This window comes from Xyrauchen texanus, chromosome 15, assembly GCF_025860055.1.
Source record: "Xyrauchen texanus isolate HMW12.3.18 chromosome 15, RBS_HiC_50CHRs, whole genome shotgun sequence".
In the NCBI taxonomy this organism is placed as follows: Eukaryota; Metazoa; Chordata; class Actinopteri; order Cypriniformes; family Catostomidae; genus Xyrauchen; species Xyrauchen texanus.
This window is the reverse complement of record NC_068290.1, coordinates 38,660,136-38,677,164: the sequence shown is the minus strand read 5'-3', so window position 1 is coordinate 38,677,164 and position 17,029 is coordinate 38,660,136. Positions and strand designations below refer to the sequence as shown.

The 17,029-nt window shown below is 36.4% G+C and overlaps 1 protein-coding gene across 1 annotated transcript in view; it reads left to right on the top strand.

The window, feature by feature from the left end:
* The first annotated feature begins 322 nt into the window (after positions 1-322).
* bckdhb (branched chain keto acid dehydrogenase E1 subunit beta) overlaps positions 323-17,029 on the top strand; it is a 100,174-nt gene continuing 83,467 nt past the window's right edge. The window contains exons 1-6 of the mRNA XM_052144113.1: positions 323-533; positions 2,367-2,444; positions 2,938-3,006; positions 14,158-14,291; positions 15,697-15,852; positions 16,101-16,209. Of these exons, the coding sequence (XP_052000073.1) occupies positions 350-533; positions 2,367-2,444; positions 2,938-3,006; positions 14,158-14,291; positions 15,697-15,852; positions 16,101-16,209 (730 nt within the window). The 5' untranslated portion in view covers positions 323-349. The remainder of the gene's footprint in view (positions 534-2,366; positions 2,445-2,937; positions 3,007-14,157; positions 14,292-15,696; positions 15,853-16,100; positions 16,210-17,029) is intronic.

Below are 17,029 nucleotides of genomic sequence, written 5' to 3'. Positions count from 1 at the left end.
CAATGTTTGTAATTAATTTATATCTCTTACTTTTTACATACGTTTTTTAGAGTTTATTTTACAAATGTTTCCAAGACAAAACCCTTCCCAAGCCGATGAGCACCAGCCACCTTGAGGGAAACAAATTTGCTTCTCATTAAACAGTTAGCAGCCGTCCGATGTAACACAGTCGGGATACCTTGCATGTCTTATAGTTGGCGAAACTGATTTTGTAGTTCTGGTTTGAAAAATGAGATATTGAGATTTTAGCCACATCCAAACCTCCTCCCACACGTTCAGCCAATCAGAACAGCACTTGTCCATGTGAGGGGTGACGTCAGAGCCGTTTTCCTGTTTAGTTTCCAGCGCAATGGCGGCGGTGCGACTTTTCCTCAGAACTTCAGGCGTCAAGTCTTCATTCACTGGGTTAACCGGGGGAGTGCACAGTAGTTTGGGGATAACACTGTCCACTGACTACACATCCAAGACGAAAACACAGAGAAGACATGCTGCGCACTTCACCTATTACCCTGACCCTGTGCCCACCGAGTATGGTAAATGCCCTTGTTTACACCTCACACTGGATCTGTAATACATAACTAAAAGTGAAATGTTCATGCGTTTCATTTCTACTGCTTCGATTATGTACAACTCATTAGACTTGGCATATGGAGCTTTCTGTGGTGTCCTACAAACCCAAGTAAATGTATAAATACATTTGCCAGCAGAACTGTGGCTGCAGTTGGCCAGCCTAAAAAATTTGGTAATACTTGTGTTTCAGTCATACTAGAAATATTTCTATCATCAATAGTGGTTGCATGTTTGTTATGGAGAAAAGCTGCAGCTGCTTTGATCTGTCAGTGTTGATTATGGTCGCATCAAGACTGTACTAGAGTTGAATAGGCACAGTATTTTCCTTGAGTGAAAATTAAACTTTGCTATTTGAAAATACACAAACAATAATTTGCGTTGTGACTTCAAATTGAGTGATTATACATCATGTAAACATTTGCATGTAAACAGCAGCCTTATCAACCTCTAGCTCAAGACTGGCTGTCCTTTGAAGCTATGCAGGGTTGAGCCTGGTCAGCACCTGAATGGGAGACCTCCTGGGGAAAATTAAGTTTGCTACTGGAAAAGGTATTAGGGAGGCCAACTAGGAGTGCTCAACCTCTGATCTGTGTGGGTATAGTGATGGGGACACTAGTGATAATGTAAAAAGGCACCATCCTTTGGATGAGACTTTAAACTGACTTTAAACCGTCATTAAAAATCCTAGAGCACTTCTCGTAAAGAGTAGGTGTGTAACACTACTGGCTAAATTCCCCCCATTGGCCCATCTCAATCATGGCCTCCTAATATGATTAGGAGCTCTGTCACTCTACTCTCTCCTCTCCACCAATAGCTGGTGTGTGGTGAGTGTACTGGCACACTATTGCTGCCGTCGCAACATTCAGGTGTATGCTGCACACTGCTGGTGGGTGAGGAGAGTCCCCTATTCACTGTGTAAAGTGCTTTGAGTGTAGTGTCAGAAAAGCACTATACAAATGTAACGTTCATTCAATTATCATTCATTCATTTGCATAGTGTTTAAAAAGTTTTTTCAGTGTGACTACAAACTCCGTGTTTGGCAGTATTATTGTTAGATCGCTGTATCAAAAGCTTATTTAACAAAGTATTTCTTAAATCACTTAATGCATGCATATGAGCAAGCCTTTAGTCCCTCTTGTTATGATAAAATTACCCATAATGCACCAAGATTCCTGTTTCCAGCAATATAATTTAAGAATCTTTTACCTATTAGGAATAATAAAATGGTAAAATAATGATAATAAAAAATACATATGTATAAATTCTGTTGGCTATTATTTTAGATTTTTTTTGTGTGAAAGGTGAGATATTGTGGAAAGTCAAAATGGGATATTTCACCTAAAAATGAAAATTCTCTCTTCCTTTACTCACCCTCATTCCATCCCAGATGTGTATTACTTTTTCTTCCGAACAAAAACAAAGATTTTTATAAGAATATGTCAGCCCTGTAAATCCATACAATACAAGTGAATGGTGACCAGAAAAATATTGATCTGTTTCTCACCAACACCTATCATATTGCTTCTGAAGACATGGATTAAACCACTTGGCTGGGCTTCAAAGTTCTGGTCACCATTCACTTGCATTGTATGGACCTACAGAGCTGAAATATTCTTTTAAAAATATTCATTTGTGTTCAGCAGAAGGGAAAAAAAGTTATACACATCTGGGATGGCATGAGGGTGAGTAAATGATGAGAGAATTTTTTTTTTGGGTGAACTAACTCTTTAAGACTTGTCAAAATCCTCATATATGCTTGTAGAAGCACCTTTTAAATGAATATAATTTATTTGCAGGCCCGACACAGAAGATGAATTTATTCCAGTCTATAACCAGTGCCTTGGACAACACTCTTGCAAGTGATCCCACTGCAGGTATTCATGGATATTTTATCTGTTTTTAAATTAAATGATCCATACATGTTCCACAGTTAGGACACCTATATCAGCTCCAAGACACATTACTGTTGATACATTTACATATTGATTCAAGTCATAGTGGAGGCGATAATAACTAATGAGTGCACAGTACAGTTGGGAGTGTGTTGTAGAAATGTTAGGAACAGTACTGTTCACTTACACTAATGTTATCAGGTGTTTAGTCTCTAACAAATGAGGCTTTTCTCTTTTCAGATGACTGTGAGGAGTGTTTGCCTCAATTTTGATTGTCACCGTTGTGTTTAATTATGTTAGTGCGTTGTTGAACCACTTTATGAGCACATTTTACAAAAATAAAAATCATGACAAACCCAATTCAACAGTCTTGCATCACACATAAGGCATGAAACAGTTTTTTTATGGAACTGGCAATCATTGAAAACTCTTGTGTGCTTCAGCTTTGTAATATAACAATGTCTTTCACCCATAGTAATATTCGGTGAGGATGTGGCATTTGGTGGAGTATTCCGATGCACGGTTGGCCTCCGAGATAAATATGGTGAGTAAATACAGTCATCTCTGCTTATTGGTCACTTGAAGTGAAATTTCCTTACCTCAGTGGTGAACAAGACATGTTCTGTGTTGTGTCACTAGATGGCAGCCCTGTCTCATGTGTAATCTTTTTGAAAGCAATGGCTATGTTCAGAGTGGAATACTTCCTTACTGATTACGGAATACTCTTGTGTATACACTATTTACAGTATATGCTGATTACCAAAAAAAACTGTGGGCATTATTCCACCATAAACAGTAGTATGCTATGTAGTTATCACTTGAACTGATCACATTGCATATGAGTGGTGTTGAGTTATCTGGTGTGTTTTACTTTATGCAGCGCTGCACAGACTGATTGAAGCAGTGCATGTCATTTCGAGATTTTGTTAGACTTTAGTCGGCGTCACCTTGACGTGTGCCATCAAAGTACAGCGAGAGCCATTCAAAACCAGCCGCCTGGCTCAGCCGGCGTATTGCTCCAAAGTGGGTGCACAAACTCTGTTGACGACGTGGCTTATTCACTAACCGATTATCAGTCTGGCAGAAATGGTTCTATTTTTGTTTGTAAGGATGTTCTCATACCGCACTCACGTACTTGTACTCGTAAAAATGCTTTTTTACCAAAAACAGATTCCATCTGACGTACGAATGTCAATACATAAACATTCAGTGCACAAATTACAATCACGTTATGTCCAACTTTGATTGTTAAACCACAAAGGCTGCAATTTAAAGAGATAAATATATAGTTTGCATGTGCTGCCCGTTTTAAAGTGAATGTGAGTTGGCAATGGCTGCTCATACCTTTTTAGAACTCCTTGGCTCATTTACGGAAAACACCATCATGAGCATCACACTCTCTGTTTTTTAGCAGATGACAGCGAGCAGAGTGCTAATTCACTTTGTAGCATGAGGCAATTACAGACTAGTGTTGTCAAAAATACCGGTACCCCGGTACCAAGTCGGTACTCAAACAAAAAATGATTTACGATACCAGAATTTCTGGAGGTACCAGAGTACCGAGTCTACCCGGAACCCATGCAGAGTCGGGAACTTTCGAACGCTCACAACAAGAAAATAAGATGACGACAAGCAAAGCTGCGGCGGAGTCTCAACTGAATCTTGTCGAAAAGAAAAGTGGAAAAAGCCAGGTTTGGAAAATCGTAGGTTAGGGAAACATCATATATCAGCAAAAACCTATTTGTAAACGCTGCTTTCGCAATTTTCTGACGAAAGGAGGTAACACATAACATTTAATAAAGCACATGAAAGACAGACACCCGGATTTATTGAAGCAACTAAAGCATATTATAATTTGCATTAGGGCTGAAACGTTTAGTCGGCATTATCGACATCGCCGAAAATACAAAATTGACGAAATGTTCGTTGTTGAATAGTCCTTTGATTTCATTTAACGTAACATGAAATCACTGTAACAATGACGCGTGAGAGCAGCAGTTCACGCCTGATGGAGGAAGAATTACACAGATCAGTCCAGATGCACTCGAAACTTTCACAGTTTATTTTATGTAGATTCCAAAGTATTAGGGAATTATAAAAAAAAAGGCCATTCAGAAGCATGTACCGTTGTGGAATAAGCAGAGGCGGAGCCCTTATAGGAAACATCCCGGCATTATATCTTAAATGCAGTACAATTGAATGCGTTATAGCTTTATTAAAGTTCAAATAATACAGAAGCAGTTTATGTTAATAACTATAAACTCAGAAACTGGCATTTCTCTGTGTGGTCGGTGCCTCTTCAATGAGTTGCGTGAATGTCCCGATCAAAGGGGGAGAGATTGAAACTGCACCCGGCTGAGAGAGACTCTGCCTCAGGGACGCTCATCCGCTGAGCGCGGACACTTAATGCAGCTAGATTAGAACTTATTTAATCATAATATCTATATATATGTCCATATGCATTTCTTATAATGAAGAAAAATGGCAAAATGCAGCTTTATTAATACGAGAGCACTTTGCACATTAGTTTGGAAATAGTTTTTTATTCATTCTATTGTACGCTTGTTTATTTAGGTTTTGATTTTTAGTACTTGGTAAACATTTAAATTAAAAGTTGCAAAAGTTGAAGCAAATCTTATATAAGTGTTCAAAAATACTTTAAGCATACATTGTACAGTTTAGTTATAATTCAAAAATAATATATTTAAATTAAAGTGTTGCTCAATGGCATCTTTTTTGTTCTTAGTTCTGCTGCTAATGTTTTGTAGACTTTGATAATAAAAGAGTGTTGTTTAGTAACCTGTGTTTGTGTTTTGCTTTGGTACCGAAAATGGTATTGAGTACCATGAAATTTCACTGGTATTGGTACCGACTACTGAAATTTTGGTACCGTGACAACACTATTACAGACTACCTATTTATTTGATTGAATAGCAGCATTTTGCTATTTAATAATCACATTGTGAAACGTAGCAACTTTTGTTCCATAAGTGAGAAGCCTACCGTGGATAGGGCTAAAAATAAATAAATAAATAAAGCTTCCGCTAAAATAAAAGCTAAATTTGAATGCAAAAAATGTACGACAGAAATATATCACTACTGTTTATATTTGTGTAATATTATATAGTATATAGTAACTACTACTACTAAAAAATTAACTATTATAAAAAATTTAAAAAAAGCTACCGCTAAAATAAAAGCAACATTTTTATGGAAAAATGATGACAACTATAACACTACTGTTTATAATTGTGTAATATTATATAGTAAATAGTAACTACTAGGGATGGGCATTCATCAATAATTTGGTATTCGAATATTTAAGCTCATACAAAACGGATATTTGAATATTCTATTATTTAAATGAAGGCAATTAATGAGAAAGAATGTTGTAAAATAAATTTTAGTCATAAAAACAGGCTTCTAATTATATTGAAAACAAGCTTATATCATGTCATGTGTTTTTTTTTTTTAATAAAAAAGTTTAATATTTAAACAAGCAATACTTGAAAAGGAATGAAAAAAGAATAGAAGAAACCGCTAATGAAGTAGACTGATGCAGTTAACGTATAGGATGAGTATAAACACTGCATATAATAGTTAGCATGTTTATGTTGTATCTCATGTCATGTTTTTGTTGAGAAAAACAAGCATATCCACGTGCTCCGTAAACTATACTCATTTATACACCAGTTTAAATGATGGAATGTTCCTTACCTCAGCTAGCATAGTCTTTCTCGGATGCCATGTTTGTTGTTTACAGAAGCGTCACAGGGATTAAGTTGCAATGGGGGCGCAGCTTTCTGACGAGCGGCACATATACGAGAGTAAAGTGTACACCACTTTCCAGTACCTTTAAACAGGATCGCAGCTTTCTCACAGTAAGCCACATTCTCAAAGTAACCTGCTTTTTTGGTATCCATCTGAACGTACTGACCGAACCGTTAGCTAAAAAAATGTGATCAACTTTTGTTCAAATTCAACAGCGCCACCCAGTGTGTTCTGTTATAACTGCAAGTTTTAGTTTGTGTGTTCAGGATTTAACCTGCATCTCACTGGATATATGGCCAGCAAAACTTTGCAAAATTCAAATAGTATTTTTACTATTCAAATAATTATTGAAGAATGAATATTCGACTACTCGTGCACATCCCTAGTAACTACTACTAATAAATTAATTGTATTTCTTAAAGTTAATATTTAGGCAATATGACACAGATCAGTGATTCAGTGATCAAGCCTAGATGGGACAGAAATGGCATAGAACTAGGGACAGTAATCAAATTAAGGTGCATTTTAATTACCAAAGAAGCACGTCAAGTCTTAACTAGGGATGCACCGATATTTTGAATGATATAGCTTTTAACAAATAACTATAGCCGATATTTTGCCACTTATCTTATTTTGTTATCCGATCACTCTTCTGCTCAGAAATTCTTTTAAAAATGTACAAAGAGGTACAAAAGCTTTTGTTCTAACAATTTTCAATTGAATATGGACTGAATATATTGAACGCATGACAGAACAAAATGTTAAAGAGAGACACAATGAAAGATATGTAAATAGAAGATAAGAAATGTTTTTAAAAAATAACTAAATATCATAGCATTATGCTTGATGTAAAAAATTCTTTTATTTTATACCTCTTCTTGCATTTTTGCACTTCTGTTTTTGCAGTTCAAACAACAGAACTCACCTTTGACATGTTTGTACTGTATATAATAGAACATCACAAATTAATATTGTGAAAACACATTGTATGGGGGTTAAAGGGAAAGGAGAAAGCGAGAACCGGCTTGACAATAACAGTGTTCATAACATACATAACCACACACAGAACAGCTGCCTGTAATTCTCTCTGTCTCTCTCAAACTGTTGTCACCGGCCACCTTTATCCGGGCGCGTGTCCGGGAGCCCCCAGCATGATGTACATACCCCCCTCCTTTTCAGAGGTGTGGGGCGTGCCTTGCACCCGTCTGCCGGCTGGTCATCCCCACCTTCCTCGACCTGGAAGGAGACAGGAGGGGAAAAACACACAAAAAAAATTCAATAAAAATAGGTTGAAAAGTCCAATACACAGTGACAGAGAGAGGAGAGAGAGAAAAAACCTGTTCTCTGATGCCCTGTTGCATGGTCCTCGATCACTCATCCACCCTCTCAGGCGGACGGCAGCCGCTCCTCCCTAAGATGACCGGAGTCAGACATCCGACCCCCAGCGGACAGAACGCCCCTCCGCGTTCCCAGCGACCCGTGGGGACACCGCCCCTGGCAGTGGCCCTACTGCTCCAGGCGGTCGGGGAGTCACCCCCTCGCAGACGGTGGTCTTCTCTACCCCTCTGCAATTCTGGTGGATGCCAGGGCACTCCTCCACCCCTGGAAGCGGCTCCATCGCGCCAGGTGGTCGGGCAGTCCAGTCTCCACTCGCCCCACAGATGGCGGCCGTTCCCCGTGTCCGGGCAGTCGGGCTACTCCGTCCCCCGGTGGACGGCAGCGGCGCTCCCCTGGGTGGACGGCAGTGTCGAGGACTCTGCGACGGGCATCATGTTTAGTAACTTGTTTTTGTGTTTTGCTTTGGTACCGAAAATGGTATTGATTACCGTGAAATTAACGACAGAAATATATCACTACTGTTTATAGTCATGTAATATTATATAGTATATAGTAACTACTACTACAAAAAAGTAACTATTATAAAAAAAAAAAGCTTTGCTAAAATAAAAGCAACATTTTTATGGAAAAATTATGACAACTATAACACTACTGTTTATAATTATGTAATATTATTTAGTAAATAGTAACTATTAGGGATGGGCATTCATCAATAATTTGCTATTCGAATATTTAAGCTCATACAAAACGGATATTCGAATATTCTATTATTTAAATGAAGGCAATTAATGAGAGAGAGACGTTGTAAAATACATTTTAGTCATAAAAACAAGCTTCTAATTATATTGAAAACAAGCTTATATCATGTCATTATATCATTAGAATTCAAAGAGTTTTTACAAATTATAAGTGAACCATCGGATTTTCATATTAGCGTTTTCATGCTTAAACCGATTTGAAGATGGTTTTAATTTGGTAATTCATTATCTGATAAATATCGGCTGCCGATACTTCAGTGCATCCCTAGTCTTAACTATCACTAAAATGCAGAATGAGACATTTTTGTTTGCAAGTGCTTTTCATGTGGAGTTCAAAGCGGCGCTTGATGCTTCTGCTGACGCCCTGACAGAATTATGAATGCAGCTTCACGATTGCTGTAGGAGATCGGATAACCACAGTCTGCCTACTGATTAATATTGTGGAGGATGAGAGTGTTAGAGTTTTAATGTGCATTTCAATGAATATGCAACCTATGTGGGGACTAGTTCTTTCAGTTAGTCAAACTCCCACTTAGACTTTGGGAAACATTTAATGTTACATGAATTGGCACTATTTTAGTGAGTTTTTATCTTTATACTGTGGAGGGCTTTGTTTGGAAAATGTTGATAAAGCATTATATTGTTACATATTGTTTGGTTTTCTTTCCTAAGAAGGAAATAAAAGCATTTTGATAGGAAAAGAAGTATATTTAGTGTCAAATTCACCACTTTCAGAATCTGCAATTCATCGTGATTAACTTTGAAAAATTATTTGATTTTTCATGAATAACATTTTTAATCGACTGACAGCAGTAGTAATTAATTATAAGTACTCCATCTCTTTTTTATTTCTGCATTTTCATGCTTCTGACCGATATGCTGATGGATTTAATTTGGTCAATAATTGGCTAATAAATATCAGTGAACGATAACAGTGCTTGACTTATATTCACTTGATGTCCTTATATACAGGGTACTTGTTTTGATTAATTGTGCTTTTTTTCTCTGTCCTTTTAAAAATCCTGAACCAAATTTAAAATGCACTTTTAATAACAATGAGGGGAATTTAAGTCTGCATTTGAGCATAATGATGTCTTTAATTTTGATGAGCTTGATCATTTATGCTAGAATAAATGAAGTAGAATGGAACTGAACAAAACAACCTCTACAGTTTCCATGAATAGTTAAATTATGCCACTGTAGAGTGGTGTATTCAGTTAAAGAGGAGGAAAACAGACTATGGTCAAATAAATAAAAATCAGATCTTTGCCTCTCGTTTTGGACAGAAATAATATATATAGAGCCACACTGTGATGTTTTGATATAAACATAGATTCTCAACTCCAGTATGTCTCTTGCTGTTTTTTTTAAGCTGGCTTTTGTTTGTCATTGACGTCAGAGGTGTTGACCTTTGCGAGGGATCATTACTTTCCATGCCATCTCGTTAGACAGCGGGGATTCTCATACCACTCTCTATCTCCGCATCAGTGCTGTTATAGTGCGCGCGGGTCAACGCGTGGAACCAGCATTCGTATGACTGACCGCAGGAGTGACGCACATACTACTGCCTTTTGCTGGGTCACATCCATGCGGTTGCTCATTCTCCCTGCAATTTGCTTTAAATTGCTTTCTGTGGAATAGATTACAGACAGCGGCCAGTAAACACTATTATCTTTTTGAAATGCCCATCACCAGTCTTTTGAATATTACCTTCCTCGCTCTAAATGTTTTTCATCACCTTCTCATTCAACAAAGAAACTTTTTCATGGCAAGAAGGAATGAGATCCATTTTTTTTAATAAAATATTATCAAAGTGTAATTATAATTTTTTTCATTTTTAAAGTATATTTTCCGATCCCTCCTTAATATGCATTTGAGTCATTTGTGTCTCATCCTCAGAAATTGCATTTATGGTAATGCCCTTACAATGGTTGTCTTTGGGCGCAAATGTACCAGAGGGTTTAAAAGCAGAAATGTTCCACTTGTGGTTTTGAATAAGCACTTGTGTTAATACTTCCATTAAAAAAATATTTTTTCTTGAGGTGATAAAGTTTTAGCCTAAATTTTAGTTTTACGACGGGACATCTTTGAGGCGTTATACGTCACTTGTTATGAGTCAGCGACATAATTTCTGTTGCTGGGTATTGCGGTGCCTTTATGGTTTCCTTCCGCGTGCTGTGCGAAAATGACCAGATTTAATAAGTTCAGCCCTCTATTTTGCAAATAAATCACTTGCATATGCGACCAAATGTCATGCTATTTGACTAAAATATAACTGGTGAGTAAATGTTCAGATTTCACTTGCCAGTGATTGAGTTGTGTAGTGGTGAAGAACTTAAGCACAGCGATCCTTTTACTGAATAAAAAGTTGGTGTTTTAGAAGCTGGATTCAGCCTAATGTTTTATTGTGTGCTATTTCTCGTGAGCACGCAACACACTCTTAAAGGAAATTTACCTTGTTTGGCTGCAGTGGGTCCTGAGGTGGCGTGATCGCACTGTCACCATTGCTTTAGTTGAGCCGCGATATGCCATAATTACATTTACATTGCACTTGTAATGAAATGAAAATTCTCTCATCATTTACTCACCCTGATTTCTTCTGCAGAACACCAATTAAGATTTTTATAAGAATATTTCAGCTGTGTAGGTCCATACAATGCAAGTGAATTTGTGCCAACATTTTGACACCGCAAAAAGAACATAAAGACAGCATAAAAATAACCCATATGACTTCAGTGGTTAAATCTATACCTTCAGAAGTGATATGATGGGTATGTGTGAGAAACAGATCAATATTTAATACATTTTTAGCTATGTCCGAAATCGGTCACTTGTTCACTCATGCACTATTTCCCCTATAGTGGATGTCTGTCAGTGTAATATATCAGGTAAGGAGTGAACGAAATGAGTGCAGGGAATTTGGTTTACACGGAGTGTCAGAGAGACCGCTGGAGATGACGCAGAAATAAGTTCGTCACATTTGTATTTTTATCTTACATATAGGATGAAAATAATCATAACAACAATAATAATACTTGCTATTCTTATAAAATGGTATATATATATACAATAAATCTTAATTCTGTTTGTTATGTTTAATATAAAGTTTATTTTCATAATGATTAAAATAATACTGCTAAAAACTGCCATTACTGTATTACATTACTGCCAAACACATTATTGTATTTATTTATCTATTTTAGCATCTTTACTCTCTCCCATGCAAGCTGGGAAGCGTCCCTGAGCGCCGATAGAGATGACGTGTGCATAGCGCCCACTTGTGGCTGTAATACAGCATAAAAATTATTAATAACAACATCCATTATTAGACAAATACATACATGTGATATAACCACATATTTGAATTGTTTTCACTGTGCGCAGTCACTTCAGTGAGTTAGTGAAGAAAGAAATCACTTTGCATTAATGGCAAAATTAAACAACTATAAAATCAAATGTATTTTCATTTGTTTAAATTAAGTTTTGTGTGTGTGTAGTGAAATACAATAATTATACTTTAATCGGTGCAGACTTTTCACTTGCGTTAACTATGTATAATGTTAATGAACTTTGCCTAATTTTGTAACGTAATTTATTTAAAAACATCAATGTTTCCAATAAGTCAAAACAACAGCATAAGATATATGGCTCTTATCTACTCAGATGACATGTTTTCAGATATCCGTCGTTTCCGTGACTGTGGCTGTATAGTCACCTTTTTTTGCTATAATACCACAGTTTGAATTATTTAAAAAAATATCACAAAGTGAAATTTCATTTCGGAAGGGTATAAAATGCAAACGTCTATTTTCTTTGTTGACCACTGATCTGTAAGCCCCAAATATCCTCAAATCTTTATCAAATCTTACCATGGGTTGTTAGCTTTAAAATGAGTTAAAGAAATTACTTGTTTGCTTGTTTGTTAGCTTGCTTGGGTAAATAATACAGTGTTGTGTAAAAAACTAATTTACAACAAAATATGAAGTCTGGTAGAAAAAGTATGAGAAACAAATCATCAGCAAAATAGGTTCATCATCTATAGAAGATGAAATGTTACACAATATTGTAAAGCTGGATTCTCTGCTTTCCACCTAGATTGGGCTTCTAGACAACTCAGAAGCAAAGATATTCAACAAAACAGTGTGGAAGCTCTCAGCACTTCATAAAAAGACTTGTTGTCTATGGTTGAACGCTAAAATTCGTTAGAACACCACCAACATTTCAGATCAGTATAAGGTGATGGAGGAAAAAATATTTTTCTGGTACTTTCTGCCATCCAGTGGAATAAAATAGTACTTTTTTCTTGAAAATTGGAGACACAGAACTGAAATGGCATGCTTTTAACTTTAAACATTAAAACAACATTTTATTTTAATGTTTTTATTTATTTGAAAAATTTTATGTCTATCATAAAATTGTAAACATATACAATGTTATTTATTATTTGTTTCAATAATTTCTTAAAATGTAGGGGTTATCTGTAAAACGAGTCCCTTATATGTGTGAACAGGGAGCTTTTAAATTTGAGGGTGTAAAATTTCAGGCGGCAGCCCAAAAAACTGCGAGGTTAAGAGGTTAAGCGAGTAGTATTCGGTTGGTCATGTGATTCTAACATGGCCGCCCCCATGTGTGGACCCTCTCCATGTAGAATAAAACAGCTTTTACTGATATGACTTCATTTTAATGTGAGTGCTCATGATTTCCTACATATATTGCAAAATTACAATTCATGTTTTTAGGAGTTAATTTTTTTTTTTTCAAGAAAAAATTACTGAGTGCATCTTAAAAGGGACATCATACATTATGAAATATTTGAACTTCAACAAACATTGTTTATATGGAAGAATTCAAAATATAATCTCGTGCAGCATCAATGCAGGAGTTTTTACAAAACCTACTGTTTTAACGTGGTACTTAAATTATTATTTCAATAATACAATTATGAAATTGTTATATGTGGAATTCTTGTACATTTCTTCTAAATATTTGCACAAAATGTTTAAATGGCTTGTATGATTATTGTTTACTATAAATGTAATTTCATGACATCATATTAATTGATAGAATGTGAAATTTGTACTTTTTAAAAAATCAAAAATGTGATCGAAATGATAAAAAGCTAAATATGTAAAGATAAAATGTACAATCTTGCATACTATATGAGGAGTCATATATATGAATATATTTGTAAAGATGCTCACTTCTCGGTTTGCTTAATATAGTTTTTATGATTGCATGTCGTCAAAGTCTGGCATGTAAAAACAAAAATTTACTAGCCAATGGTGATTCTTTTTCCAACTTGTCCATAGAGGTTTGGAGTTGGTATATTGGTCTTTACTCAGACAAGCTTAGTGAGTGATTTTACCACACTACTCTCCGTTTCACATGTTTTAATGTGTGTTAATGAAGTTAAATAAAAGTATCTTGTACTGTGTTGTTTTGTTACCTAATTCAAGTATAAAATAAATGGTGAGTTGAGCCAGTGTTTGTGGTTTGAGGTTAAAAGTTTGGTATGGGCAGGGGCATAGATTCCGGGGGGATAGAGGGAGGTAACCCCCCAATAATAAAAACAAGCAAGTATTGAAATATGGGTAAATGCTTGACCGGTGCAGTTCAAGGAACATTGATATTTGAGTTATGAGACAAAAACTCAATTTAGACAACTGGATTTTTCCAGGAATGACAACATTAGGGTTTACAGTGCAAGTAATGTAATGAGAGACCCTCCCCACAATGAAATCCCATCGCAAGTAATCTCAGGTGTAAATGGGGCTATTAAGTTCTCATACAATTGCGGAATACATTGACATTTGCCTTTTTCACATCAGGTAAAGACCGTGTATTTAACACGCCACTGTGTGAACAAGGCATTGTGGGATTCGGGATTGGTGCAGCTGTTGCAGGAGCCACCGCTATCGCAGAGATTCAGTTTGCCGACTACATTTACCCAGCATTTGATCAGGTAATAAATCCATTAAAATTGTAATTTTATTTTTATAGTTTTAACAGTGGTATTTGTAACAAGACCATAGTAAGCACATGGAAGCCTGAATCTTTAAACATTTAAAAGTTGTAACAAAATGCATTATATTCCCTCACTCCCCTAATGTAGCCTATGACAAATTTAATAGAGCTGAAGTAGTGATATGATAATATGTATTATGAATCTATTTCAGCCTAAAGTACAATTAGTGTTACTATAGTAAATTCAAGGCTGTCCATTAAACCGTATCCATCTACCGACCCATACAGGTGCATTAGTGGAGGTTCTGACTTCGCTTGTCTATTTGACGCTGCTAAACCAGATACTTCAGATGCGTCAACCCGTATAATGGAGTCTAGATAAACATTTTAATGCATACAGGATCTTGATGATAAATTTGATAAACATGACTGATAAACGCCCCCCATTTGTAACCTAATGCCCCCCTCTCTGCTAATTTGCTCTCAGTGCCCCTGGCATCCTTTGAACGCCTACTGGGGGGCAGTACCGCCCTCGTTGAGAACCCCTGCTCTACATCCAACAAATGAGCCACCAGTGGCCAGAGCATAAGAGCCTGGACAATTTCTAACATATCTGTCTCTTTCACAAGTCCATTCTTCATTCTCCTCATCATCATACTGTAAATCCCTAAAATATTGTAATGTAATTATCAGAGATAGGCAAAAATCAGGATAAAGGTGCACTGAGTATTGTTTCCTCATTAAAAAAAAGTAGTTTGTCCAGCCGGAACATGACAGCCGGCACTTATTTCCTGTGTGTGCGTACATGATGTAATGATGCAAGGATGATGCCATAAGCCAGGATTTCACGGCAAATCAAACCCGACAGCTCAAAATACAAATAATTTTTATAGGCTTACCGTAGTGAATCGGGGTAAGATAAGGACAATGTTTTGAACACTGATTGTTTATGTACTCAATAATGGGAATTTGTTCATTGTAACCCAAACATCTTACGCAGAGCAGCTTTAAGTACAGATTTCTCTGGAAATTCAAACATTACTTTATTCATCTAATGTTTCTTGAAGTATTGTTTTGATTGGTGCACAACTCTGTTAATTATGCTCCCTTTTAGAGTCTGTAAAACTGCAATTTACTTTGCTTGACAACATCTACTTGGAAGGAACAATGTCAGAGAATTTCCTGGCTTCACGCATGGTTTATTAGAAAAAGCTTTGGCAAAAATTTAAGGAAAAATAGCCTTTTAACTAAAAAACATTTTACGAGTGGAGCTTTGGACACAACTTCATCAGGGAGGTGGAGCACATCTTTTATTGCCCACAGATGCAAGTTGATATTGATGTTTTTATTTTGTGCAAATGTAACGTCCTTTTTCGGTCTCTGCCTTTTTATGCTTTTTGAAGATTGTAAATGAAGCAGCCAAGTATCGGTACCGTTCGGGGAACATGTTTGACTGTGGAAACCTGACCATCAGAGCTCCGTGGGGTTGTGTGGGTCACGGCTCACTTTATCACTCCCAGAGTCCAGAGGCCTTCTTCGCTCATTGTCCTGGAATTAAGGTGAACTAAACACGTTGTTTGCCAAATATGACTTGCTTTATCTTAATAATGCCTTATAACTGGATGCTTTCACTCACAGAATAAATTAATCATTGTTTACTGCAAATATCTTATTTCTACAGTGTTTACTGCAAGATTGTGCATCTCCACGGCTCGCTGTCAGGGCGACATAAGCTAATATTACTGAGTGCTTCTTTAACGTGTTAAATTGACAGCCCTGATTTTATTTAATTTTTTTTGTCTTTTAGATTGTTGTGCCGAGAGGCCCGGTTCAGTCCAAGGGTCTTCTTTTGTCCTGTATTGCTGATAAAAACCCCTGCATCTTTTTCGAGCCAAAAATCCTGTACAGAGCAGCAGGTGAGATATCAGTGAAGATAGAGAATACGACTATATTTTTTGAACACATAATTGATTAGGCTTGGGATCGATGCCTTTTGCACTCATCGATAAATGAAAGATGTTCCCGATGTTTTTCGATATATATCAAGATTTTTTTCAGGTATAAATTGGGCTACCCATTGCACAATAGTCTTTGTGTTTTCAAACATATTTCTCAACAGAAATTTGGTAAAGTGTGAGCGGCATGATAAATTAAAGGGGGTTGCATAACAGATGTGTCTGGATAACATGGCACATTCTAAAATGAGAAATTATTTTCTATGAATCTACATACAGAGAAATTACATAATAATTTCTAATCGTTTTGTAGTTAAACTAATTTCATACTCTAACCTGCAAACCTAAGAACGTAACTTTAACTTCTAAGTACGTAGAAAAACCTTTGTAACTTTTGTGTGTAAGCGTCCTGTGCAGGGAGCTCTAAAATAGCCTTCCTGTGTTGTGATACCTGTGCCTTGCAACCCGTTTCAGTAAATGTATTACTCCCTTGTGGTCTCCCAATGCTATTACGCCAGACATTCAGGAGAAGCTCAACTGAGTGAATTGGAAAGCACACAAATTAGGCTTCTAATTAAATGTCAGCTGAAGTTAATATATCGATGCCTCAAAATTAAATGATCGATTTATTGATATTTTATGACATGCCAACAATCCATGTTATGATTCTTTATATTGATCAACAAGTAGCTGTTCGAAATGCAAGCTAATAGCTCTTTTTACACTATACAAGTATTAACGTGCATTGTGAATGCAAAGCACTCTGGTTTCAATATTAGCA